Source organism: Eschscholzia californica, unplaced genomic scaffold (genome assembly GCF_041429995.1).
Source record: "Eschscholzia californica isolate CP2 unplaced genomic scaffold, dmEscCali1.0.p SCAF_5, whole genome shotgun sequence".
NCBI lineage: Eukaryota > Viridiplantae > Streptophyta > Magnoliopsida > Ranunculales > Papaveraceae > Eschscholzia > Eschscholzia californica.
The window spans coordinates 41,025,332-41,051,797 of NW_028238472.1; the positions used below are offsets into that span (position 1 = coordinate 41,025,332).

Consider the following 26,466-nt stretch of genomic DNA (forward strand, 5'->3'; position numbering starts at 1 on the left):
AAGAGGAAGATGAATCTGGTAATTCGAGTTGTGCAAAAATATGGCATAACAGAACATCACTTGCGACGAAAATCTGGCATAATCAGAAAACTTGTCAGATTTTCGTCGCAACTTAGCTTCTGTTATACAATATTTTCGTCGGTTTTCTGCGAAAATAAGGCATAACAGAAGCTAAGTTGCTACGAAAATCTGGAAAATTGTCCGATTTTGCCAGATTTTCGTCGCAAGTTATGTTCTGTGTTACCTCATCAATGTCATTAATGCCTATTATAGAAACGTCCGGAAAAACTTCTTCAGGTGCAGATTGAGGGATTTTGTCTTCTTCATCAATCTAGGGTTTGATAAAAAAAATGGTAGAAACTACAGTTTACTTTTAGTAGAAGTGAAGAAAGAAGAATAAGACTAAGAAGAGATTTTGTCTTCTTCATCCATCTAGGGTTTGATAAAAAAAAGGGTAGAAACTACAGTTTACTTTTAGTAGAAGTGAAGAAAGAAGAATAAGACTAAGAAGAAGGAAGAAGATGAAGAAGAAGACAGTTTAGGTTTTCAATCTTTAACTATTATTTTTGTTAGTAGTCCACATGTTACTAATTATTAGTATTTAAGACTTTATGGAGTTGTCCCCTTATTAAATCAAAGTCAACTAAGTCAAGCATAGTTGACTCGCATCGGGCCTGAAAATAGTTGTCCATATAAGAAAAACAGTTGTCCGCGTATTGGCCACCTGTTTCTTCTTTAACAAAAGTTATATTCACATCCCCTAGTCTATGTGACGACGACATATCACTAGACTATATATTTTCACAATTCTCTCACCAATTGCTGTAGGGTTTTATACCCTTCTACTAGTGTTTATAGCGGAAATATGACATCTAATGTCTACACTAGTATTCCCAGGATCACATGCAAAACCAGTAATTAATCTAATGGAGATAGTGGATTACCTTAATCGCTTTTCCCTCAAACTAGTTGAATTGATTGAAGAAGACCAAGAGCTTCAAGTGTAGCTCCTCTACTTGGGACACGAGCAATCAATTTGATCTCCCACCTTGTTGTATAGCTAGCACACCAATGGTGGTTGGATAATAAGAAGACCTTCTTCTTGCTTGACTAGAAGATAGCTTGGGAATTAGCTCACTTTCTCCTCTCTACTTGATGTGGTAGAGTAAGAAAGCTTAGAGAGAAATTCCACACCTTATTCTCTGCCCTAAGAGTGTTTATATAGAACCCTAATAAGAATCCACCTCCTTTTAGGTTTCCCAAAACACCCTTTAGAATAAGATTTAGGGAAATAGTCGAAAATAGCAACTATTGGTATTTTCTCAATTCCCTAAGGAGATGACGTCCAAACCCAGCCAAAATTGGCAGATTTAATGTTCATAACATAAGGAAACGTCCCTCCAAAAATCAGCCCAATCCGAGCCCTAAAAGTGCCCGAATCGGCCTAGGCCCAAAAACCCTGCTTTTGGCCTTTTTGTACTATCTTTGCCTAATTCCTTTTTAGGCCTATGAGATATGTTTATGGGACACTCCCATGATTATATCTCACTCCCACTAGTCATATCCTAGATCAATTTGTCACTCTTATGTGTAACCCGTTGTAGGATCCGATCGAAGTTAGCCGCGAATTACTTCGTAATTCGACGATCGTAGTTGGTCTCTAGCTACAACTCTACGATCCCTAAATCAATCGGACTTGATGATCTTCCACATCAATTGTCCTATCCGACAAATTGTTCGCATTGTCACCTTGGTCGAAGGACATCTCCTTCAACTCCTTCAGACTCCCACTTGGACTTAGAACAAGTGCAATGCCTCGATTCCCGTGTCAATTTAGTATCCCATCTGATACGTCACGTCATTCAGACTTTCTTGATATCCGAGTACAACTGTAAAAGACAAACGATTAACTTTTAATCCGTTTGAGCGCGGCCACGCATTTTCAGTTGCTACTCATCAAGTGGCCTTGAGACACTTTGTACCTAATGTGATTAGGGTGACACAATCCATTCTTGCGCTCCCACTTAACTTCATGTCTATCCTGTCCTTCCCAGTGTCCGCCTTTATAACCTCCTTTTACGGCGCGGCGTTTAACGGAACCAAAGTCGGGCATTCCTTACATAAGATGAGTGGAGCACTCATGTTTTGAGGAATCTCTCCAATTGTCTTTATGAGAAGTATTGACGTTCATCACGAGTGATGTACTTCTCATTTGAGGGTTATCCAGTGTATAAACCTTTTACACACCCACGTAGTCGAATAGAATATACTATTCCTATAGCCCATGAAACTGCGCTATCCCATCGACTCCCGTGCTAGTCTTCGTGAGTCATCGTTGTCCATGCAATGACCTGGACCAGGGATTTGATAATAAATATTCCAAGTTCACTTAATAGGGTTTCATTCATCAGATCACGTATCTGACAAACCTATTCGGAATGTTTTATCATCAATGGACTGTCGTTTAAATACTAAACCAAATTTAGACGACTTGTGAAATAACTCTATTATTTCTGATAACGAGAGTTGTAAATCTGAGCCTCTTCCGTAAAACTCTTTTTACCCACTCAATTTTACTTGTCGAGGTTTAAAATTATACCTCATGCCTTAGACTGTGTATGAATCTCATACTATGTCTTAGGTGACAGTTCAGTTTGACTACCGTGGTAGTCGGTTTTAAACTTTGCTTATTATCAATTAATTTGAAGATTGCTAACTTCAACCTTGATAATATCTAGTAACTTTTACTAGAGTTAAGGCTTTTAATTCTTTATGTAGTATTTGCAACAGTTCCCGGCTTAAACACTTTTAGCCTACTTTCCTTCCATGTCTGAAAGTTTGCTACGATGACATGTTCAATTTTGTACTACTTCATCCTTTAGCCTTCTAGGATGTACTAAGTAGTGTTTCGGTTTTCCAATCCGAATTCGGATGTTTAAATGCTAATCATGTCCAACATGATTGACTTTATGTTTTCGAACATAAATGTCTCTCTCATGCGTGCTAGCTCATCGGTGTCTTTTCAGACTCCGATTTTTGCAACGCCCTCTGTCATGAGTTTTTGGGTCGAAATTCTTTTAGACTTTCCGAGTCTTAGATTTTCTGTTTCGGATCTCAAGCATCTCAGCGTACTGAGTCTCTCTAATCCTATCATCCTTTTGATCTATGCTTATAGATCTTTAGATGCCCAAAATGGCATTTTATCCTTTTGTGTGTGGTCCTTTATTGAGTCAGTTCGTTACTGTTATACAACACCTTATGTCGTACTCAATCTTTTGTATGTACTCTGCATACGGACCCGGAAGGTTTGTTTACTCCCACTTACCTTCTTGAAATTTCGTGATTCAAGATTTTCTTCATTCCTCAGGAATCAAACTTCTTTGATTGCCTTTTGAATCGAAGATTCTAACTCTTGCGTGCTTTTAATCCGTCGATAGATTTCTTAAGCATGCTTGTGGACATAACTTGATTGGAAGAATCTTTATTCTTCTTGTCTCGTTTCGGGAAACATGAATGTTTCCATCCTTCTCAGTTTTCTATTTTGGAAAACCAATTTAGGTCTTCTGTTGACTTAAATTATCAAGCTTCATGTCTTGACGAGATATGGATTCCACGATGATTTTGGCTTCTAGCCAAAATCTAGAGTCAGTTTCCGTTTCTGCGCAGGTCTTTTATCTCTTCAGAAAAAACCTTTATTTTCTGTGTCTTTGAGATTTGACCTTTTAGGGCTTTTGAACAACAATTTGGAATTTTCTCAACTACTTTGAGATATTCCTTTAGAGACACTTTCACTTGTTTTGAGAGTTCTCCGGCGAATGACATTCGCTTTTGTGCGGTGGGTTTGTAAGATTATATCTTTAACCTTTCCTTTTCCAAGGAGTCGCAGTTTGTTGCTCTTGGTCGAATTTAATCGACTTGTACAAGTTTCATGATTGTTCTTCATGACCCTCCATGATTTTTCTCATGATCGAATTAAATCGACTTGTACTTTTCTCCCACTTATTCTTGTAATAATTAGTGTTTTCTCCCAGACTACTAGGTGTGCTAATTATTAGAAGAATACTATCATGAGCAACAAACACTTTGTTCTCTTGATTGGTTATGGAAGAAGCCCAAATTTCTTTTAAAAAAGAAATTGCGTCAGATATTAGCTAGTTTTGTAATGCTTTTACAAATTTAGCTTTAGACGGAATTTTGGTAAGTGTGAAAACAATCGTTTATAGAATATGTCCCAAAATATTCGGAAGACTGGCTTAAACCCATCTTTGATCGAATTATGCATAGCAATGTTCGATTGCTCCCACTGAATCCACCATCCGTCGGATGTGTTCCATGGAGCAGAGTTGGGAAACTGTTTCTCAACTCCTTTGATGGTTATCAAGTGTTTGACTCAAGTTTTCACTATCTTGTCAAAGTGATTCTTTACTTCGGTTTGTACTTTGTTTGAACCTTTCAAACATTCTGACTTATACTTTATGATTTGTACGTTTCCATACTTCATGAAGTTGTCAGAGTACGTATTTGAAGTTTCTCTCGTTAGCTTCTGCAAGTAAACTTATAGGTCTGCATAACACCGTATGAGTCCTAATAGATTACTAGTCTTTATGCCTTTTGAAAAGGGTGACTTTGTCAATTAGTCCTTAAGACCCAATTTACAATGCTGAAGTTTAATGAGTTTGAATCTCTTGATTTTAGCCATTATCAATGTTAACCTTCAGTTAATTTTATCACTGGTTTAAAACATCAGACGTTTCTAGAAGAACAAAATAATCACTATTAAGTTCTAAGCTAGATCAGTGTCTAAAAGAAGACTTCGATCCCTTTCAGCATCCCTAGCATCACTGCTTCTGCTCCCTCTTGGATCTTTACTTCTTTTAGTCAAGTATGTAATTCCCTTAAGCTCCCACTGAGCCGCTCATCTGGTCTTAAATACCTGATGAAGGAATTTTACGATACTTGTTTTTAACTTTGTTAGCAAGGATACGGAACCGGAATTCATAATTCCATTCCTTTTGTCCTCCAAGTGCTAAAGGTAGTTTCCTTTTAAATGGTCTAGCCATTGTTCAGAAACATTCACAGTAATGAGAAATACTCTTGACCATGTACTCGGTAGCTGCTTTTCTTTGATCAAATGTTTGTCTCACTTGACTGATCCTTTTGCCCTTTTGAATCTGTTTCTTAGATTCTTTGTACCAAATCTCAAGAACCTTTCTTAGACTGGATATTCCCGTATGTTCTGCTCAGTTTGTTTGTAACAACCTGAGTGACTCATCTAAGGTCTTATCTATCTTTGTTCAATCAATATTGAATTGGGTGATAGATGTATTCTGTTGTCTTCCGTTAGGATGACTTTCAGATTGCCTTGGAGGTCTCGTACCTCTCCATTTATGACTTCTGTGGGAAATTCTTCCTCAGTTTGTCTTAATGGTTATGCTAGCATTCATTATTCTTCCAAAGAGAATGTTATACGATTGCTTGCAAATGGCTTTTGACCTTCTCTTGTATGAGTCAACATTGGGATTGGGTATTCTAGTGACCTTCCTTTTGAATCTGAGAATTATTCTCGGATTCATTCTTCCATTCTAGGAAGTGGATCAACACCTCCCTTAGGTGTGATTCAATGTTGAAATCGTTTGTGTCATCTTAAAACTACATAAAGAAATGGCAAAGTTTTAAACTCGTTATCATTTTGAAAAACTTAGTTTTCCCACATTATTCAATAAAAATCGTCCCCGATTGAATAAGTGATTCCAAGACCCCAGTTCTTCGGAGTAAAGCGGACGAAGGCCCTACCCTTTGACTCCGTCGTTCCGGGTGAGTGAACTACTTCACTGATCATACCTTATGACTCTTGGTTGATAGATTTCATTAATGAATGACTAATCTATCCTTTTGCCTCGAGTATCCAAGACTCTCTTGCTGATCTCGTTGAGTAGAACCATTTAGACGTGTAGGCCTCTTCTATAGACCTACCCGCATTGTCCCAAGGTAGAGGAGGTACTCTGCGAAGGCCGACCCACCTTCCTCGAACAAGGGCGCAACGAGTGTCTTAATCTGGATAGGCGATTACTCAAGATTACTTTTGGGGACTTTTACGCTAGTCTGGCGTTTGTTATAGTGAACTATTTAGCCTAACTAACATCCACGACATAAAGCGTAAATAAGTAAGTAAATGCGCGCGAGAAAGTAAATCAAGCAGACATGGATCCTAGTATGGCCCCTAACCTAGAAGATCTAATCTCCTTTGGTTTTCTTCTTGTTTCGCCTTTTGGTTCGTCTAGATCTCCATCCTTGAACCTCCATTGATTTCTCCCACTCGCCTTTGGATTCCATCCTTGAGTTTTCTTCAATGGACTCATTGACCCTAAACTCTAATTACAAGACTCTAACGATTCGCAGATCGTATAAACTTGAAATTAAAATTAATTACAAAGCATGCACCCATCCGTGCTTAAAACAAGAATAAAGATATAAATCTATGGCCATACTAGTTTCCCGCATTCACATCACATGCAATCATATAATATATCAAGGCTAAGAATTATATATGCATGATTATCTTGGGAGATACTTTTGTTGACATCACATGTCACATTACGGACCTTAAGTCTAAATTCGAAGAATTCAACTAGTGGTGCGTTCCGGTTTTATCTTTTATGATTTCTAAAATCATCTTTAAGAAAAACTCCGTTTCGGGTTTTGAAAGCCCGGGTCAATTTCGGAAAAACATTGGTTCGATTCTTAATGATTTCATAAATCAATTTAAAGAGAAATCCGTTTTGGCCTTCTGGATGGCCCGGATTGATTTTGGAATTATTTGGTTGGAATCGGAAGAAATTTTGGCAAAAACTCCCACTCGAATGATGGTTCCTTTTTGTGGTCCGAAAAGCCTCGAAAAAGCCCGGGACAAGTCCTAGACAAGTCCCGGCCCAAGCCCAGAAAAGGGCTCGGACAAGGTCCGGACATAGCACGGCCCATAGGCCGGCATGTCCTGGCCGAAGCCTATCAAGGCCTGGTCTCGTCCTGGCCGGAGCCAGGACGCTAGTCCATGTACCAGACGCGTCCTAGACGTGTCTGATGCTGGACCGGACCAGCACTAGGTGTCTCGGACTAGTCCGAGACACCCAGAACCTCCCAGACGCGTCTCCAAGACGCGTCTGGTCGAGTGCTCTGGACGCGTCCTAGACGCGTCCAGGAAGCTCCCTCCGCAGCTGCTGGTCGCGTCTCCAAGACGCGTCCCAACAGCTGCTCTGGACGCGTCTTCAAGACGCGTCCAGAAGCTTCTGTCGCAGCTGCTGGTCGCGTCCTAGACGCGTCTCAGCAGCTGCTCTGGATGCGTCCAGAGGACGCATCCAGGAGCTCCCGGTCCGGCCAGGAAGCTTCCTGGCCGGACACTAGGGTTTTTCAAAACCCTAGTTTCCAAAAATTTTTTTTTTTTTTTCTTTTGCAACTCTAAGTTGCTATTTTCCAAATTTAAAACTTTTCTTAAAATTTTGAAATCTTTTAGAACACTTCTAAAATTTTTACAAAACTTGTAGAAACTTTTAAAATTTCCAAATTTTGTTTTGAGAGTTTCCCAAAACTCAAAACACTTCTTTTTAGAACACTTCTAAAATTCCAAAAATCTTTGTTTTTCAAAAGTTTCCAAAACTTGAAAACAACTCTTAATCAAACCAATTTTGGATCAAAGTCTAGGTTTTTGAAAACTTTTTCAAAGAACAATTTTGAAATCTATTTGAAAAATTCTTGAATCCCATTCAAAATCAATCAATTTCTTATGTTTAAAACTCTTTTAAACATAACTATCAACTTAATCAAGCATGGATTAGTCCGAAATTCAATCTAATTGAGTTTTAAAACACTTTTAATCATCAATTTGATTCTTAATTTGAAATTCATTGAATCCCATTCAATATTATCAAATTGTGAGTTTAAATAGTTTTAAAACACTTTTAAAATATTTTTATAAACTCAATTTATCAAACTATCAATTATATCTAATATGAACTAGTTCGATTCTTAGCAAAAACTAGTTAATAGCAAGAGGCTCTGACGCCACTGTAGGGTTTTATACCCTTCTACTAGTGTTTATAGCGGAAATATGACATCTAATGTCTACACTAGTATTCCCAGGATCACATGCAAAACCAGTAATTAATCTAATGGAGATAGTGGATTACCTTAATCGCTTTTCCCTCAAACTAGTTGAATTGATTGAAGAAGACCAAGAGCTTCAAGTGTAGCTCCTCTACTTGGGACACGAGCAATCAATTTGATCTCCCACCTTGTTGTATAGCTAGCACACCAATGGTGGTTGGATAATAAGAAGACCTTCTTCTTGCTTGACTAGAAGATAGCTTGGGAATTAGCTCACTTTCTCCTCTCTACTTGATGTGGTAGAGTAAGAAAGCTTAGAGAGAAATTCCACACCTTATTCTCTGCCCTAAGAGTGTTTATATAGAACCCTAATAAGAATCCACCTCCTTTTAGGTTTCCCAAAACACCCTTTAGAATAAGATTTAGGGAAATAGTCGAAAATAGCAACTATTGGTATTTTCTCAATTCCCTAAGGAGATGACGTCCAAACCCAGCCAAAATTGGCAGATTTAATGTTCATAACATAAGGAAACGTCCCTCCAAAAATCAGCCCAATCCGAGCCCTAAAAGTGCCCGAATCGGCCTAGGCCCAAAAACCCTGCTTTTGGCCTTTTTGTACTATCTTTGCCTAATTCCTTTTTAGGCCTATGAGATATGTTTATGGGACACTCCCATGATTATATCTCACTCCCACTAGTCATATCCTAGATCAATTTGTCACTCTTATGTGTAACCCGTTGTAGGATCCGATCGAAGTTAGCCGCGAATTACTTCGTAATTCGACGATCGTAGTTGGTCTCTAGCTACAACTCTACGATCCCTAAATCAATCGGACTTGATGATCTTCCACATCAATTGTCCTATCCGACAAATTGTTCGCATTGTCACCTTGGTCGAAGGACATCTCCTTCAACTCCTTCAATTGCTCCACACTCAAGTTTATACGTGATCGTCTTCATAAAAAAAAAAAGTTTATACGTGATCACATCGGCGGAGAGATCAAAATAGAGGGATGAATAGAACTTCTCCTTTTTTAACTCCATCCTAAAGTCAACAATCAATGCACTTCCCCCACCACCATACCTCAACCACCACCACCACACTTTAACCACCACCTTCGTATCACCACCACCATCCCTAACACCACTACCATACACCTCCACCACCTTCGTACCTCCACCACCACGTACCTTCACCACCACCACCCACATATCGTATCCACCATCACCACCACTACACCACCATACCTCTACCATCACCACCATATCTCTACCATCACCACCCTATCTCGACCACCACCATCGTACTTCCATACTTCCACCACCACGACCACCATACTCAGAGGTGGCCCTGAGCCAAAGCGAACAAAGCGTCGCTTCGGGCCACCGACTTTTAGGGGCCACCGAGACATTAATTTTTGTAAGAAATATATAAGAAGTCTAACTCTCTAAGAAAATTACAAGGGCCGCATTTAAAAAATATTAAGTAAAAAGGGCCACCAAATTTGATGATCTTTAAATGAACGATGGGCCCAACAGTTTGTTTGATTTATGGGAAAGTAGAGTAGATAGTGTTGATTCAAAAACTAGTGGAGACAAGTGATGATCACGAGAAGCTTAATCCATTTAAAAAATGTGAAGTAAAAAGGGGCACCAAGTCATTAGGTTTCAAGCTCCACAATTACGAGAAGCTTTGGAAGAATTGGTGGAGACAAGTGATGATTCAAAAACAGTTTATGATGCCAAAAATATATTAAAACAACACTTTGAAATTTTTGAATTCATTTTGAGCATGGTTATTTGGCATAATATATTGTTTGAGGTAAACTCTGTTAGCAAAACACTTCAAACTGAATATGTAGATATTGATGTTGCATTAGAGAAATTGAATGGACTCATTCGTTATCTTGAAGATTATTGAGAAGTGAGATTTAAAGAAGGCATGGTTGAAGCTAAAGAGATTGCCATTAAAATGGGAGTTGAAACAACATTTTGGAAAAAATATATTATTCGAAGAAAGAAACAGTTTGACGAGAATGCGTCTAAAGATCCACCAATGTCACCTGAAGAAGCATTTAAAGTTAAGTATTACATATGCATATTAGATCATACTCTTTCTTCATTTACGAGCAAATTCGAGCAAACTAGAAATACAAATAAATATTTCGTTTTTTGTTTGAGTTAAAAAAGTCAAACTCACAAGATGATGGTGATTTGAGATATTCATGTGTTTGCCTTGAAACCTTTTTCAAGCATAATGAGTCATATGACATAGACGGACTAGACTTATTTTCTGAACTAAAAGTGTTGAAGCATCTTTTACCAAATGAGATTAAAAGACCAACTGAAGTGCTAGATTTTTTGAAAGATATGAAAGGTTGTTAACCGAACACATGGATTTCTTATAGAATTATGGTAACGATACCAGTTATTGTTGCCTCTGCAGAAGGAAGTTTTTCTAAGTTGAAGTTGATTAAGTCTTATATTCGACCTACTATGTTAGAAGAAAGGTTAAACGAGTTAGCTATATTATTTATTGAGAAGGATATGGTTGACGTCTTGATTATTCGACGATTATTAGTGACTTTGCATCGAAAAATTTAAGAAGAACAAAATTTCAGTGATTGTAATTATCAAAAAAAATTATTTTGTTATATAAATATGATGAAAATATTTTGCGGTACTTATTGTTTCCATGTAAATACATATATACGTTTTACAATTTGATAGAAAAGACCACATTTTCAGACCTCACTTCGGGCCACCGAAAAGTCAGGGGCGCCCCTGACCATACTTCCACTGCCACCGTACTTCCACCACCATCACTATCATCATTCCTCTACCACCACCATCCCCATACCTCCACCACGACCACCGCCACCATTGCCCCTACCACCACCACCATCATACTTCAACAACCACCAAACCCCATAACCATACCTTCAAAGAACCGCCACTACCACCACTACCACCAATATCACCACCACTTTGTATATGAGAGTAATCGTGGAAATCATAAATAAATCAATTAAAATCAAGTATCTCTAGGAGTGTAAGAAAAATAAAATGATCGAAGTAAATTGAATTACCAAACTAACTTTTTGATTTTTTTACTTATAAGCAACGTTTTTACCAAATATGCTTCCAAAATTTTTTTTTCTAAAGCAAAAGAACTTTTACTATAAGCAAAAGTTGTTATACTTTTGATTGTCAAAGTACAACTAAGTAGCTAAAAATTACAAATTTTAGACGGACCAGTTGTCTGGTCTGGTCTCTAAATAGGTTTGCCCCATAATCTTGATTCAATTGTGGCAGTCCTGACTCAATTATAGCCAGAGCCGTGGCTAGGAATTTGAGGGCCCTGGGCGAAGTTTGATTATGGCCTTTGGTATGATAAAAAATTACAAGCAAAAAATTGAACCACGTGTCGATTAAAGACTCATAATGAGCACGATAAACTTAAACTGATAAAACAAAATCTTTGTACAACGTATCGTTTAGAGTCTAAGCGATCTTTTTAATATGATATATTTTGTATCATGATTTTCTCATAAGTATTTATGTATTGTTAGAATAAAAAAAAACTTAGATCTCTTTTTCTTAAAAAACACGTCTAAAGATGAAAGATATGCACCCAAACAACAAAACAGTTTAAAGAAAAAGTGTGACGGAGCATAAATAAGAATTGATTTAGCAAGAATCTTCTCAACTTTACAATTATAAGGAAAAGGAAAAAAGCGAGTGATGGGTTTCGAACCCGTGTCTCGGGTGTGGAACTCCACCAACTTGACCACTAGAGCTGATGGAGTTTCATGTTGAAGTGTTTAGGGTTACTTATATATAACTGAGTGCGACCTTCATAAAAGGTGGGCCTCTTTGGGGGTGGGGGCCCAGGGCGGACGCCCTTCCCGCCCACCCCCAAACACGGCTCTGATTATAGCCGTTCTGAATAAAAATTCAAAGGATTCAAAGGTAGGGTATTTCCCATTGAGATAAGAACTTTTGTACCATAAACAATGGTATCTTCAGTTACAACCTCTCTGGGATGTAAAATATATTTCTTCATGTGAGATGCAACACATTGTAGTTCAACAAAAAAAAAAGATGCAACACATTGTTAATTTGGTAAGGATATAAACATTGAACCTTCAAGATTGAAGAAGAAGATTAAATTTATTACTTACACAATACCTTCTGTTACATCATTCTCACCAAACCAAAAAAAAAATCACCCCAGTTGTATATTCAAGTTGAGAAGGATGAAAATCATTAAATAAAATTATCATGGTAATAAATATCAAACTATAATACTTCGGGTTTAGGTGTCGTTTGACAGACAAAAGTAGAAGAACTTTTGCTTCTAGTAGAAGTACTTTCACTTTAATAAAGTTAAAAAATATAAAATGTATGTTCGGCAAAATAGTTACAAGTAAAAAAGTTAAACAGTTAGTTTGAAAATATTATTAAATTTTCTATTTTTTTATTTTTCTTTCCCCATAGAGATAATACATTTTAAGTTTACTAATACAGTTTCATGATAACTATTATGGCAAAAGTGGTGGTGGCGGTAACAATGGTGGTGGTTGAGGTGTGGGGGAGGTGAAAATATGGCGGTGATTATGTTAATATGGTGCTAGTGGCCATGAGGATATAGTGGTGGAAATATGGCAATGGTGGTAGTGATGAGGGTATGATGGTGGTGGTAATGGTGGAAGTATGGTGGTGGTGGTGGAGGAGGTATGGTTTTGGTTGTTGAAGTGTGACGGTGGAGATGAAAGTAAGGTGGTGGGTTTGAGGTGTTGTAGTTTTGCGGTGGTTATGGTGTGGTGGTGGAGTACAGTGATGGTGTTTGAGATATTGTGGTGGTGGTGGATGTGTGGTGGTGGTGGAGTTGTGGTAGTGGAGACGTGGTGGTGGTGGTAGTGGTGGAGGCTTGGTGATGGTAGTGGTGCAGACATGGTGATGATGGTAGTGGTGGTGAAGGCTTAGAGATGTTGGTGGTGGAGACATGGTGATGGTTGTAGTGGTGGTGGAAGCTTGGTGATGATGGTGGTGGTCGTGGAGGTACACTAGTGGTATTTGAAGTGTTGTGGTGGTGGCGGTGAAGATGTGGTGGTGGCGGTGTGGTGGTGGTGGTGTGGTGGTGGCGGTGTGGTAGAGGTGGTGGAGGTGTGTGGTGGTGGTGGTGTGGTAGAGGTGGTGGAGGTGTGTGGTGGTGGTGGTGGTGGAGGTGCGCCAATGGTGGTGGTGGTGGAGGTGCGCCAATGGTGGTGGTGGTGTAAATTGTATTGTGGTGGAGCGAAGGTAGACAAAAAAATAGTCAAATAGTATCTGTGTATGTGTTGGACATAAGTAACTTGGCGTTGAAGTCAAAAGTAAAACTTTTAAACTACAAAAGGAAGTCACATTTCAACTTAAGTAAAGTCAAAAAATTTCACGTTATCAAACTAATTTTTTTACTTTTCTACTTAAATAAACAGAAAAGTAACTTATTTTAGTGTTGCCAAACGACACCTTAGTTCCATATTTGAACAAAGAAGTTCTTAAAATATTAAGGTTACACAAAGTTGAATGTTGATTTCAATTTCTAAACTGATAACTTGGATTTGGGGTTGTTAAAATGGCTCATAATATCCAAGTGGTTTGAGATGTTAAGATTTTGTTTTGATATGGACCAACGCTACTGTTCCGTAGTCCATATCAAAACAAAATGTAAGAACTGTGATGTAAAGTCGATCAAATGAAGGATCCCAAAGGCAAATACTCCAACCACATAGAAGGTATGGCATGTCGGATGAGGTCCGGAGTGTTCCCCTTCTCTAGCATTTTTGTTTCGAAATTCAAGAAGGTTCGAATTCTAAAAAATTGTCTTTTGAAATATGTAACTCTAGCATAGATTTTTACCATGTTAATAACTTTTTTTTTAAAGCGGTATCATTGTATTATTTATCAAACGTGAAATGATACAACACTGAAACAGTGGGATACAGATATGAAGAAACAAAATTACATTTATAATTTAACTCATTTTCTTCATCCTGTGCCTTCGACAGTTGACATCCTTCTCCACAGTAGTAAGTGAAAAAGATAAGCACTCCAAAGATGATCATAAAGAACCATAACCAAACATACTGAACCATCTCCCAAAAAAATAGCCAGATTGAGACCCGATCGGAAGAACGTAACTCCCATGTATGCAAGAAACCACTATCTAACAGTCCAACCCATGACCACCACTTCAAAATCAGATATAGTTCAAGCTTCACCGAAAGAACCAAATGGAAAAAGAAATTCATAGCTTCAAGAAAACCACGTAATTTCTTAAAGGTGGAATCAAAAGATTCCAGAGTTGCCCCCCAGTATTTTCTCGATAGAGAAATCATGTCCCACCCCAATCCGAAAAGATCGCGGTCAAACACCTGGTAAATAGGGCCGCTTACTAAGTATGAATCGAAAGACTCAACGAAGCAAGCAAAATCATACAGACAAACTGCAAAGGGTGATAAGTGAAGTAGAGTGCCATAACTGATAAGAACTATGGTCGAAAGAGAGGTCATCAGTGTAGTGCTAACCAAGATAAGAGGAGTCCTGATCCATAACAAAAACGAAGATATGCATATATAGATTGAGGCGTCAGAGAAAAATGGAAGTCCAAATTGAGTTCTCGAACTAAACCTTGACCATTTACCCGGGTCAAAAGGCTTACCAAGCAGTTCAAGAACCCACCCCTTTTGTATAATTCCTGGATCAAAAGACTGGCCCAAATAATGATATATATAAGTCCAACTATATAAGATGATCTTGGGCCACCTAATAATCACAAGGCCCACTAAACAGTGCAACCCATCTGCTAAACTAGAAATGACACCTGTGTCACACGTGTATTTCCCAAGGTGATCAATAGTATGGGGAGTGACACGTACACCATCTTCATCCACCAAGTTGTTGTTGATTCCGGCACCGGAGGAAAGCTCGGACATCATCAGGTCATGGTAGTGAAATTCAAACAGATAAAAATAGTATGGTTGTTCCATAGGTGTGAACTAAGCTTCCAACAAAAGAAAACAAAATAAAATAAACCTAAAGGACTACTCCCAGATCTCCCTTAAGGATACAAAATACCATAACAAGCAAACTAATCTAAATGAAATAAAGAGTTTGGAGCAAAGACGGACTATTAAACAACAAAGAAACCAGTCAAACTCAAACCTACATGAAAACTAAATTAAACCAAACCTAATTCATATGGTAATAGATTACTCCCTGCAAATTGGGTTCAGGGTACCCTTATCTCCGACTGTTTCCGGCCGAGATCCATTACTGAAGCTTGCAAGGATTTAGATGATGAAGGTTTGAAGTTAAGAGAAGTAGTGAGAGAAGTTAAGGAACCTGGTATTGTCTCAACAAAACAACATGGAAATCCTTCACTGTTTACTCAACTAGCTGTTAAATGGCAAAGCTTTGTTGAAGATGATGGTTACTCAACTAGATCTAGATGAGAGTGGAGAGAATGAAAAAACGCCCAAATTTTGGTGACGTCATCTCACAGCTTCTCTCTCTACACTATTTTCTTTGTCATGTTTTTTCCCCATGTTAATAACTAGACCTTTTTTTTTGTTGAATTTTCAAAAAAAAAACCACTTGGCATATGTGTACCATATAAGTGACCATCTAGTACTATTAAGAAAACCAGACGAATCATTTATGGATTCTTGACCCACGGAAAATTTGCGACACTTTCAATGTCCTTCAAGTGATTATTCAACCTTACATTTTTTTAGAAAAGCTCGTTTGATCTACTGGGTTTAAATTTTTCAATCACTAAGAATGTCATTAAAAATGCGACAAATCTCATTCTTGTAGTCTAAGATACTTATTTAGCGGTACCACAGTAGAGGAAAACAAATTATATCACCTTTACCACAAGAAGTCAAAGAGGAAGACAATAAACAAGTAAATGAGGAGATTAACTACCCATGGAAATTTTATACATGAAAAATGTTGATGTAGGAACAAACATTGTAGGTTCACTCAAAAGTCAACCATTCACAAGAAAATAAACAAAAAAAAGAAATAATTGTCGAAAGTAAGTTCAAACCACATTAGGATTTTATTATGGCTATATATATGACTCAAAACAAGTTATGCTCAGGTCATTTTCAATCGTATTTGTTCCTTTTTAGATGGTTACGGTTTATGCAAAACTGTTTTTACAAAATGTACTAGGTATTAGTTCTTTATTTATGAAAGATTACTTTTTTAATTATACAATATCGATTTTGCGATAGGTACATGTGAATTAGGGATCTGTTTCTAATATGTTTTACATCTCATATTAAAGAAAAAAATACCACTGAAACTAATAATCAAAGATGAAGTTCAATAGGCTTCAAAACGCTTCGTCTGATCCGTAGATCATCGGACGAACATTCAACTTTTGTTTCGTAGACGAATCATAGTTAACAACTAAAGATAATGAATGTATTAGACCCATTGAAGTGACGACGAGTATTCGTCAAGACACGTACCGAAAACGAGTATCAATATGTGTTACGTAAGAAAAACCAAGGGGTAGTCCTTCAGAGTTGGTTTAAACAATGCAAACCAACACAAGTACGAATAAAGATCCATGTACAGAGTCTATAACCAAAATTAAGTCTAAGTATGAAAAAGGACTAAAATCTAAATCTATTTTATGTTAACGTTAATGATTCCATGGAAACATACATATAACTTCATACATTTTTAGTGCAAGAGTTACATATATTGTGCATAGGTGGAAAGTTTAAAATTCGTAAGACTTTAGTTGTCATTGAATTTTTATGCCACTTGAGATGGAGCTTAAATCGTAAGTAGGTTATAAAGTCGTATGAAACATATTTTTGTTGAACTAGATAGTTATATTTACTTTCATAAAAAAAACATGATAGTTATACTTACATAAATATTTTTGAAGTCTTTTCACTTGCTTTGTTTTGGGAGTTTTTTTTTTATAACAATAAATTAGCTATATCTCAATCTACCTGATTTGTAATGGTTTCACGGGTAATATTAATTGTTATCATTATTTTAATCTCTCTTACTTTAATCTATCCTTCTCCCGGTATGTCCTGAAGTTCTTCATTTTGGAAGAATACATTTACCTTCGAGAAAGAAGTATTTGTTTACTTCTAAGTTAAGATCTATTTCTCAGGGTGTAAAATCACGAGAACAAAATTATGAAATTGTGTTTTAATGATATTGAGAGCAAAATAATCTAGATAACATGTTTATTGAATTCCGTCGTGCCGGAGGCACGGTCATACCTAGTATAAATATAAATCACCAATTTAAATATAAAGAAAGACCAACATATAGACCACCAATTTATTAATAAATTTAGGGTTATTTTCCAAAGAATTTTTTGGTGTATGGCCCAAAAAAGTGGCCCTAATAGGACTTTTAGTCCTCCCTAATCCCATAAAGGGTATAAAAACCAAAATAATCTTAGAAATAGATATCTAATCCTTTTGGTTCAATCTAGAGAGCAATCACAAATCCCTAGAATAATTATAATTTATTAATACCCATAGTAACCTTTCTTAAATATCTAAACAGTTATAAGATCACAATTCGTTAAGATATTTTCCATTTTTATCTCACTTTCTCTCTCTCCAATCACGTTTTATATTAAGCAATCGTGATCTTATCATAATAAGCAAGTTTTGTAACTGAAATCAAAAAAGTTCCTAATCATCGTTTCACTCTCTCTCCTTTCATCTGTTTCGAACGTAAATCCTCCATTAAACTCCATTAAAAACAAAATCATTTTGAGTTGCAGCAATCATAATCACCATTCTTTATCAGGTAAAACATTCATATGATTATAACTTTCTTTGAATTTGTTTTAGTTTATCAAGATGTTGATTAACAATCTACATCTTCCATTAATGCAAAGGAACTGTTAAAATTTCATTACAGCTAATCAAAGTCAGGTAAACAATCTTCTATTTATTGTTTAGGATTCATATGGTTACGAATCTCTGATTTTTCTTTCTCTCTCTAACGATCTATTGAATGATAGTTGTTTTGATGAATTAACTATTCATTACTGAATCTTACTTGACTTTTTAATACAGAATGATTCAATCCTCTAAAGATATGTAGATTAAGCTCAATGAAATTTACTTTTTGTTCAGATCCGGTTTTCAATCCTTCTGGAGATTTGAATCTTTAGATTTCCGTACGGTTCATCGTAACAGAATTATAAGTTCCTGTACTTTATCATAAAGTATCGTATTTTAATCTAAATTAGGCAAACATCTGCAGCTCCATGATTTTGACTTTGTGAATTCCATATCTTAACTTATTAATAAATTATATATACTTTATTAGGATGCTAATGAATGTTTTATTATGGTTATAAATTATATGTTTGCAGATCAACATTATGTATAATTTGTTATAAATCAGATTTAGTCCTCTTAACATAAATTATTCACAAAATTGTTATGCATTATGATTGATTTATGATAAATTATATATACTTTATTACAATGTACAATTAATTTATCGTTCTTCATTATAATTTATCATAAATTTAATTGTATTGAAATTATTTTCACATGTTATCACAGATGAATTCCCAGACAGAATCAACAAATCAAATTAAGCAAATCAAATTGAAATCAGATGGTTGGGACAAGATATTTACAGAAGTAGGACAACTCTTTCCCGGTGGTGCCAAAGCATTTCGTTATGCTCTTAGGCAATATAGTATTAACACAGGACATGATTTCAAATTCTTGAAAAATGATACAAAGCGTGTTACTGCTGTGTGTCCTGTGGAAGATTGCAAATGGAGAGTGCATGGTTCAGCACCATTAAAATGCGAATCGATGTTCATTTTGAAAGATCTGGAAATGAAACACGACTGTGCTGATTTCATTAAGAAGATCAAAAAACCCAAAATCAACAGTTCTTTTGTTGGTAAACTTATTCTTGATGATGTAACGAGAAGTCCAGATCGTTCCACTAAAAGTTTGAAGAATGATTTCTTGAAAAACTACGGCGTTCAACTTCCATATTACTACACTTATGAGGGGAAGAAATTTGCAATGAACGAAGCATTTGGCCAGGAAGGAGATTCATATGCAAAACTTAAATGGTATGTTGATGCCTTTTCCCGGACTAATCCAAACAGCATAGTCCAATTAGAAATCGACGAAGTTAGTCGTCGATTTCAAAGAATTTTTATAGCACCACATGCTTGTATGGCTGGCTTCAAATATTGTAGACCTGTTATATACGTTGATGGAACCTTTTGCAAGACTCGTTTCAACGGTTGCATTTTAGCTGCTGTTGCCAAGGATGGAAACAATGGTTAGTCCTCAAACTTTGTTCAATTTATAATAATATATGTCTGCAGTTTGTATACTTTAATGTCATTATTCATAATTTTAATATTCCCTCCATAATTCAGAACAAAATTTATAAAACCAATATACATTACTTATACTGTAGGTATATTCTTTGTAATTTTGATTACAGTATTTAGGATTTATCTAACATATTTTGTTCATTGCAGGTCTGTTTCCCTTTGCTTATGCTGTTGTTGATGCAGAGAACGATATTAATTGGGAATGGTTTTTAGGTCATTTACGCAATGCTGTGGATATGGAGAAGACTTATACTTTTATTTCAGACCGTCACAACGGTATTAGCAACGGTGTTAAGAAAATTTTCCCTACAGCCAACCATTCTTTTTGTGTTTGGCATCTCAGGAACAACCTCAATTTAAGACTCGCTAATGGAGCTCGAAAATCTAAGTTTTTTCAATCTTTGATATTCAAGGCAGCCAGAGCTATTCTCGAGACTGAGTATAATAACACCATTAACCAGATGATACAGATGGGTGGTTCCAAAGTTGCTGCATTTTTTCAATCCTTAGACCCTGCATCATGGGCAGATTCGTTCTTTCCCGGTCCAAGGTTTGATCAATATAACTTTTCAAAAAGAATGGTTTGCTGCAAATCACAAATTTTTCTTATTAAAGTTGTCATACTTGAGGGTTTTGAAATCATACCGTATCTGACATTATGCATAATGTCAATTACAGCATCTGATTTTTACATTACATTGCTGTGTAATGTAAACACTTTATTCCATTCTTTACATCATGATATAACTATATTGTGTTGTTTTTTGTTCAAACAGGTACACAGCAATAACTTCTCAACTATCGGAGTCCTTTAATAATCAAATCAGATATGCTCGAGTACTACCAATTACAGCAATGTTGGATGCAATACGTACCCATATAATGAACAAGATGAACGTAGCACGTGATTTGTCCAAGAAGTGGACAACGTTCTTGTGTCCAACCATCACTGATCTTTTGAAATCTAAACATGATAGTGCAGCTACTTGGAATTATGCACAGGCTGCACCACTCATATTTGAGGTTTATTCTGATCCATCACATTGTGTTGATCTTCTAAATCTTACTTGTACATGTAGAAGGTGGCAGGTAGATTGGGTTCCTTGTGAGCACGCTATGTTGTGCATAAAAACTTTGGCTGACGATCAACAAGATTGTTTCTATGATCCTATATGGACAACCGAGTCTTATGTTAAGACTTACCAAGAACATATAATGCCAATCCCAAATTATGATGAGCCTCATTCATTTTTTTTTTTTTTTGTTAAGGATGAGCCTCATTCATTTGATGAAGAAACAAAAACACTTCCTCCGTTGATTCGTCGTAGACCGGGTAGGCCGAGAACAGTACGGATCGAGAGCTCAGGGAACAATCCCAGGAAATTGAGGATATGTGGTAGGTGTAAGCAACCTTCCTACCACAATCGCTCCACATGTAGGGTTAATATTTGATGTTATTTTTGAATCAAAACAGTACAAACAATGTATCCCGGTTCTTATTAATGACAGACAAATTAGAAAACTTTCATTTTTTATGATAAATGTGTAATTTTGATTCCAACTGTCTGCAAAATTTACTTTACAGTATTCATAATTTATTAAAGAGTGGTCCTGATTTACCCTACACACAAATTGGTTTGTTATTAAATTATAATGATTTATGATACATGATGAATTCTTCCGATGTAATCATACTGGATTTTTATCAGTACACTATATAAATTGATTTATCGTTATTATCTCTAACATAAATTACTATAATTTAAATAACAAACCAAACATTTATAAAATATAACCATAGAGAGAATCTGACATTAATTTGTTTTTGTGTTCAAATACTGTTTGATATTACCTTGGATCAAAAATTCTAGACCTTCCAAAACAATTAAAAACTACTTAGTTATAAATTCTTTCTCCACTGATCTTTCGTTTCATTCAGAAGCTCGTACGTAACTTGCGCCCTCTTCCGTTGTGCTAAATCTGTCCAATCATCACTAAGAAATTCTTGTTGTACTCCCCATTTGAAATGTTTCATGAATAACATCTCCATATGTAGCATTATAAAGGGACCACAATCCGCACTGTACATAATTGGAAAATTAATGAAAAATTGCCCACCATGAAGTATGTATCATTGTTATTCTAGCTGTGTAATAGTAATATGAACAAAAAATATAACAAGGTTGTTACTTACTTCTCTCCTTGTTGATGATCATACGGCGTCTTCAATTCCTTACATTTCTTTTTAAATTCAGGACTAACATATTGTATTTCATGAAGCACATCAAGTATCTCCTGCGCATACTTCTTAGCATTTTCTTCGCATACTTTACGTAGTTTGGTGTCGAAGAACAACGAGTCGTAGTGTGTCCATGTTTGATCATAATAATCAAAAACAAGCAACGTCCAATGGATACCCCTACTAACATCTGTAATCATAGCATGACACATGGGTGCAACTAAATACGACAGCAGCCCTCTATCAACCTCATTTAAAATCCGATCTTTGAATAATGCGTTTATGTTTGCTTTGGTTGTCTTGCATTTTATCATTGTCTGCACAAAGTCCATTAAAGATTTTAGGATAAAGTTTGCATTATATCATATAAAGTATAAAGTTACCATTAAACATTATGATATATTTTATGTAAATCTTACATAATGTACAGTCTATAATCTAATATTTATGGTCTGAACATAAACGTATACATAAATCTGCACTTATATGTTTACTGTTTCAGTGTAGCAATGATGTTGTTGGTTAAATCATGAATACTTTATGACACATTATACCTCTCAGAATAGATACTCACCTATAATTTATTATAAATTATGCATCCTTTATATAGTTAAATGCAATAATATATTATAAATTATCTGAACACTTACCCATAACTCTGCTCCAAGAATGAACACTTGTCCTGCTCCAACCATTACTTCAGAAAATAAATGTTTTGCCCACCAATTTATAATCTGAGCATCTGTCTCGCAATTCATCATTAGTAGGTCCAACTGTCTCCCTCTGATCTCACTCATGATTTGATTTGTCCAAACAAGTGTTCTGCATTAGTGTTATTGTTAGTCAATATAGAAATATTTCCTGAAACTCATAAATATGATATTTGATAAAGCTCACAAAATGTCAGTTACAAACACAAAACTAATACTTCAACAACATAAACATTGTTCACAAAATATAACATATCATAATATCTATTAAGCCAATTACGTGTTTTTTCCTTCTTTGCTAAACTCTTCCAGCAGCCCCTTTTCATCATCTTTAACTTGTTTCCATACTTTGCTCTTCTTCCAGTTGCACAGTTTCTCGTCCTCATCTAATGCTGGTTTCTTCCCCTTAGTATCTTCCACAGTTTCGACATTCACAACCTCCTTTTTCGACATTGCAGCATGCTTCTTAGTAACCTTACCTTCCATTAATTTTGGATCTGCCTTTTCAGTATGCTTTCTTGTCCTAGGGGCTTCCTTCACCCTCTTGATAAGAGAATTTTGCTTAGGTGTTTTAACAGCCTCATCTTGTTTCGATCCTACTCCTTTTGATGCTTTAGACTTTGTCCTTGGCCTCTTTACTGACTTTGGTGAAGGCTCTACAAAATCATCATCTTCATCATTTTGTACATCTTTTCCTTTGTAAGATTTTGCAATTTCTGCTATACCAGCAAAGTCACTTGGCTCATTATCATCAATACCAAGGTCAAATGTTGGTGTGCTACTATAAACTCTGTCTTCCACCGCTTGATACTTGACTATTGCCGTGCATGGTACATTTTCATCAACTTCTGTACAAAATAAAAACATAATTTCAGATAAATTATGCATATTTATCTGACTGAAAAGAAACAAATTAAATAAATAATTCATACTGTTGGTTAAAGTACCCATAATTTACAATATAGTGGGAATGACAGTTGTAAATTATGCATACTTTATGTAATGTAACACCAAAATTGCTAGTAAATTCAAAAGTGAAATTGTCTCACCAAAGTTGTTGCCACCATCATTGTTATTCTCACTATCCTGTTGATTATCACCATCATCAACAACATCTTGCTCAACATCTCTATCTTCTTCTTTTTCACTATTATCATATCCACCTTCCATTCCATCTTTACCTACCTCTTTATCTTCCACATTACTTTCAAGACCAAAATTACTTTCATCATTTTCCGCATTACCTTGATCTTCAGATTCATCCACATTAACTTTTTCCTTCAACTTCAGTTGATCCTTCAACTGAGCTATTTCTTTTCTCAACATCTCTATTTCAACATCTTTAGACTTCATTCCACTCTTTAGAGATTCAATCATCTCTAACATATCAATTTTCTGATCATAGGTTAATTCAATATCAACCTTTTCAGTAAATTTGAGCAAACCATGCTCTTCTTCATTATCTTCTTCTTCAACACTAACAATTACCTGCATTTTAACATTAATCATCATCCCAAAATTTCATGGCAATATCAGTAAAGTACTTAAAATTTTCTGTAAAGAAAGTATATTTCATGATTAATTCCGAATCAGATAGTATTCATTTGGCAGTGTTGAGTATAAATTATTTATACTTTATGCCAAATTACAGATTATTGTTATAGAAATTATACCTGATCTTCTTCAAGACCGGCAATATCGCTCTCCATTCCATTACTAAAAGCATCAACTGACCACCTCAAGAACCTTGGATATTTTTTTGCATTCAAAGGATTCTTAAGATAAAGTGATGTGTGCATGCATATCCAGAACTATAAAACAAAATGTAAAATTTCCACGTTACAAAACTATCATAAACATACTTTTATGTAAAGTATAATTTCTCTAAATAAATTAAAACAGAGAACATGTAAAGTATGCATACTTACAGGTAAAAGTAACAGACAACCAGATGCTTTGGTTGGTTCTTCAGCATGTTTGTCGATGGTTTCCATCATGTAAGAGTGTATGGCTCTTGGCCATGACACCCTATTGATAGCCCTTCTCGACATTATGTTCTTATAAATGCTTGGAAGAACAGTGAAACCAGCCAAAGTTGCAAACAGGAAGTTGGCTGCTAACAACATGATTAAAAGACTCACAAATTCGATTGCTGGTTCTTGGTTTCTAATGCATCTCTGTAGTGCCATTGCAACATAAGCACTTGAAATCCCCTTGTTTTTGTTACTTGACTTTTTTATAGGTTCTTCAAAATATTTCATTAGAAAGGAACACTTCAAGGGATCTTGTTCATGAAACTTTGGGAAAGCATCGTATTCTGCACCCTCCATTGGCATACCAAGCAATAGGGATACATCTTCTGGTTTAAACTCTAACTCAACCCCACCAATAACGAATTTCTTGGTCGATTTTTTGTATCGACATAGAATATCTAGAATTGCACTTATTGGACGAGTATTATAGTTTTCCCTAAGGATGAAACCCTCTGCCATGGAATCAAAAAGCTTGGAGAAAGGTGTATTGCCAATCTCTTCCTTCATCTCTTCCGTCATGTACTGACGGTGGCTTGTAATCAATTCGATTGGTTTACTCAAGCTGTATCTGAAAGGATTGACAGTCTTCCCCTCTGGTATTATCTTCTTTTCACCCACTATGTCAACAGTACGGCAATTGTTCTCTTTTTCCTTCCCTTTCTTTGTATTTGAGCTTGCTCCAACCTTTTACAGAAATTTGTAACATTTACATGTAAAATTAACAATCTTTCATGTAAATTACATATACTTTACAATAAATTAGCATACTGGATTGAAATTATTAAAACTTTCTCATAAATCATACCTCTTTGACAGTAAGTGTTTTATTTTTCGTCTTTTTAACAGCTTCACCTTCTAAATTGGACGAGATTTCTTTGTTTTTGGATTTCTTTGTAGGAACTACTTCTTCCTCTGCTGCTTTCCTTTTTAATGGACTTCTTCTGAGAGGTGTAGAATCCTTGGTAGCTTTAGGTGTCACTTTTGTCTTCGGTGCCATTGAATTATCCTGCAACCCAAATTAAAAATGTTTCATGATTATGGAACCCTAGAATATCAATTTACAGTAAATTTATGTGATTATGGAACCCTAGAATATCAATTTACAGTAAATTTCATGAAATTTAAACATGATAAAATGAAGATTAGTAACATCATGAAAGCAAACAACTTGAAATCAAACCAAAAACCCTTAAAAACTCACTAAAATTGGGCAAAACACATAACTAACCTTAGCCCCCAAAAATCAAATAATCAAAAATTTAATGGCAGATTTGAAAACGATTCTTCATTATGACATAACAGTATGTGCAATTTATAACACTCATCACAAATTTTAAGTTGTATTACTAAGCTTACAACTTCAAAAATAGGATCAGAACGTAAAAAAACCCTAACAATCGAACCAAATATCTTACCATAACGATGCAACTAACTTCTTTATGATGAAAATCTAACATGCAAAACCGGATTTATAATGGTTTTCACCTGACAGTAACGATGGTTCAAAAAACAAACGACGGATCTAAACGACGAGGGATTTCATCAATACCTTTTCACCTGAAACGGAAATCTCAACCGAAATGTTTAAAGATTAAGAAGGAAGATGAAACAGCAAGCTTCTTGGCTTTCGATGATGGCGATTCAGTGGTTGATTTAGGGTTTTTCACCGTTTCGTTTTAGGTAAAAACCCTGATTTACCAAAAACGTTAAAAGAAGAGAGAGAAAGTTGGGTAGGTAAAAAACGAAATTTCCTATTTAAGACCATAAATTACGGATTCTTTCCGTTACAAAATCTCCACGCGAAGGCAACATTCTGATATCCGTCTTTATTGCTTAGGGGACACAAAAGTAAATCCTCTAGGATTTATAAGGTTTTTTGTCCATAGAGTAAAAGGACTAAATATCCATGTTTCACCAAGATTGGACCCTAAACCTTTTTTGATTTTTTTTTTGGTCTATATCCCCACGG

The 26,466-nt window shown here is 35.9% G+C and overlaps 2 protein-coding genes across 2 annotated transcripts; one reads left to right on the forward strand and one right to left on the reverse strand.

Annotated features, from left to right (window-relative positions):
* The first annotated feature begins 18,973 nt into the window (after nt 1-18,973).
* On the forward strand, nt 18,974-20,967 carry LOC147539251 (uncharacterized). The gene is made up of 4 exons (XM_086640012.1): nt 18,974-19,457; nt 19,663-20,065; nt 20,292-20,604; nt 20,785-20,967. The coding sequence occupies exons 1-4, from the start codon at nt 18,974-18,976 to the stop codon at nt 20,965-20,967; spliced, it is 1,383 nt and encodes a 460-aa protein (XP_086496138.1).
* A 1,644-nt stretch (nt 20,968-22,611) lies between these two features.
* Nucleotides 22,612-26,233, reverse strand: LOC147539252 (uncharacterized). The gene is made up of 6 exons (XM_086638932.1): nt 26,047-26,233; nt 25,303-25,503; nt 24,393-25,181; nt 24,138-24,275; nt 23,514-23,952; nt 22,612-23,312 (listed from the first exon to the last, which is right to left on the reverse strand). The coding sequence occupies exons 2-6, from the start codon at nt 25,492-25,494 to the stop codon at nt 22,741-22,743; spliced, it is 2,130 nt and encodes a 709-aa protein (XP_086495058.1). The 5' UTR covers nt 25,495-25,503; nt 26,047-26,233; the 3' UTR covers nt 22,612-22,740.
* Nucleotides 26,234-26,466: the final 233 nt, after the last annotated feature.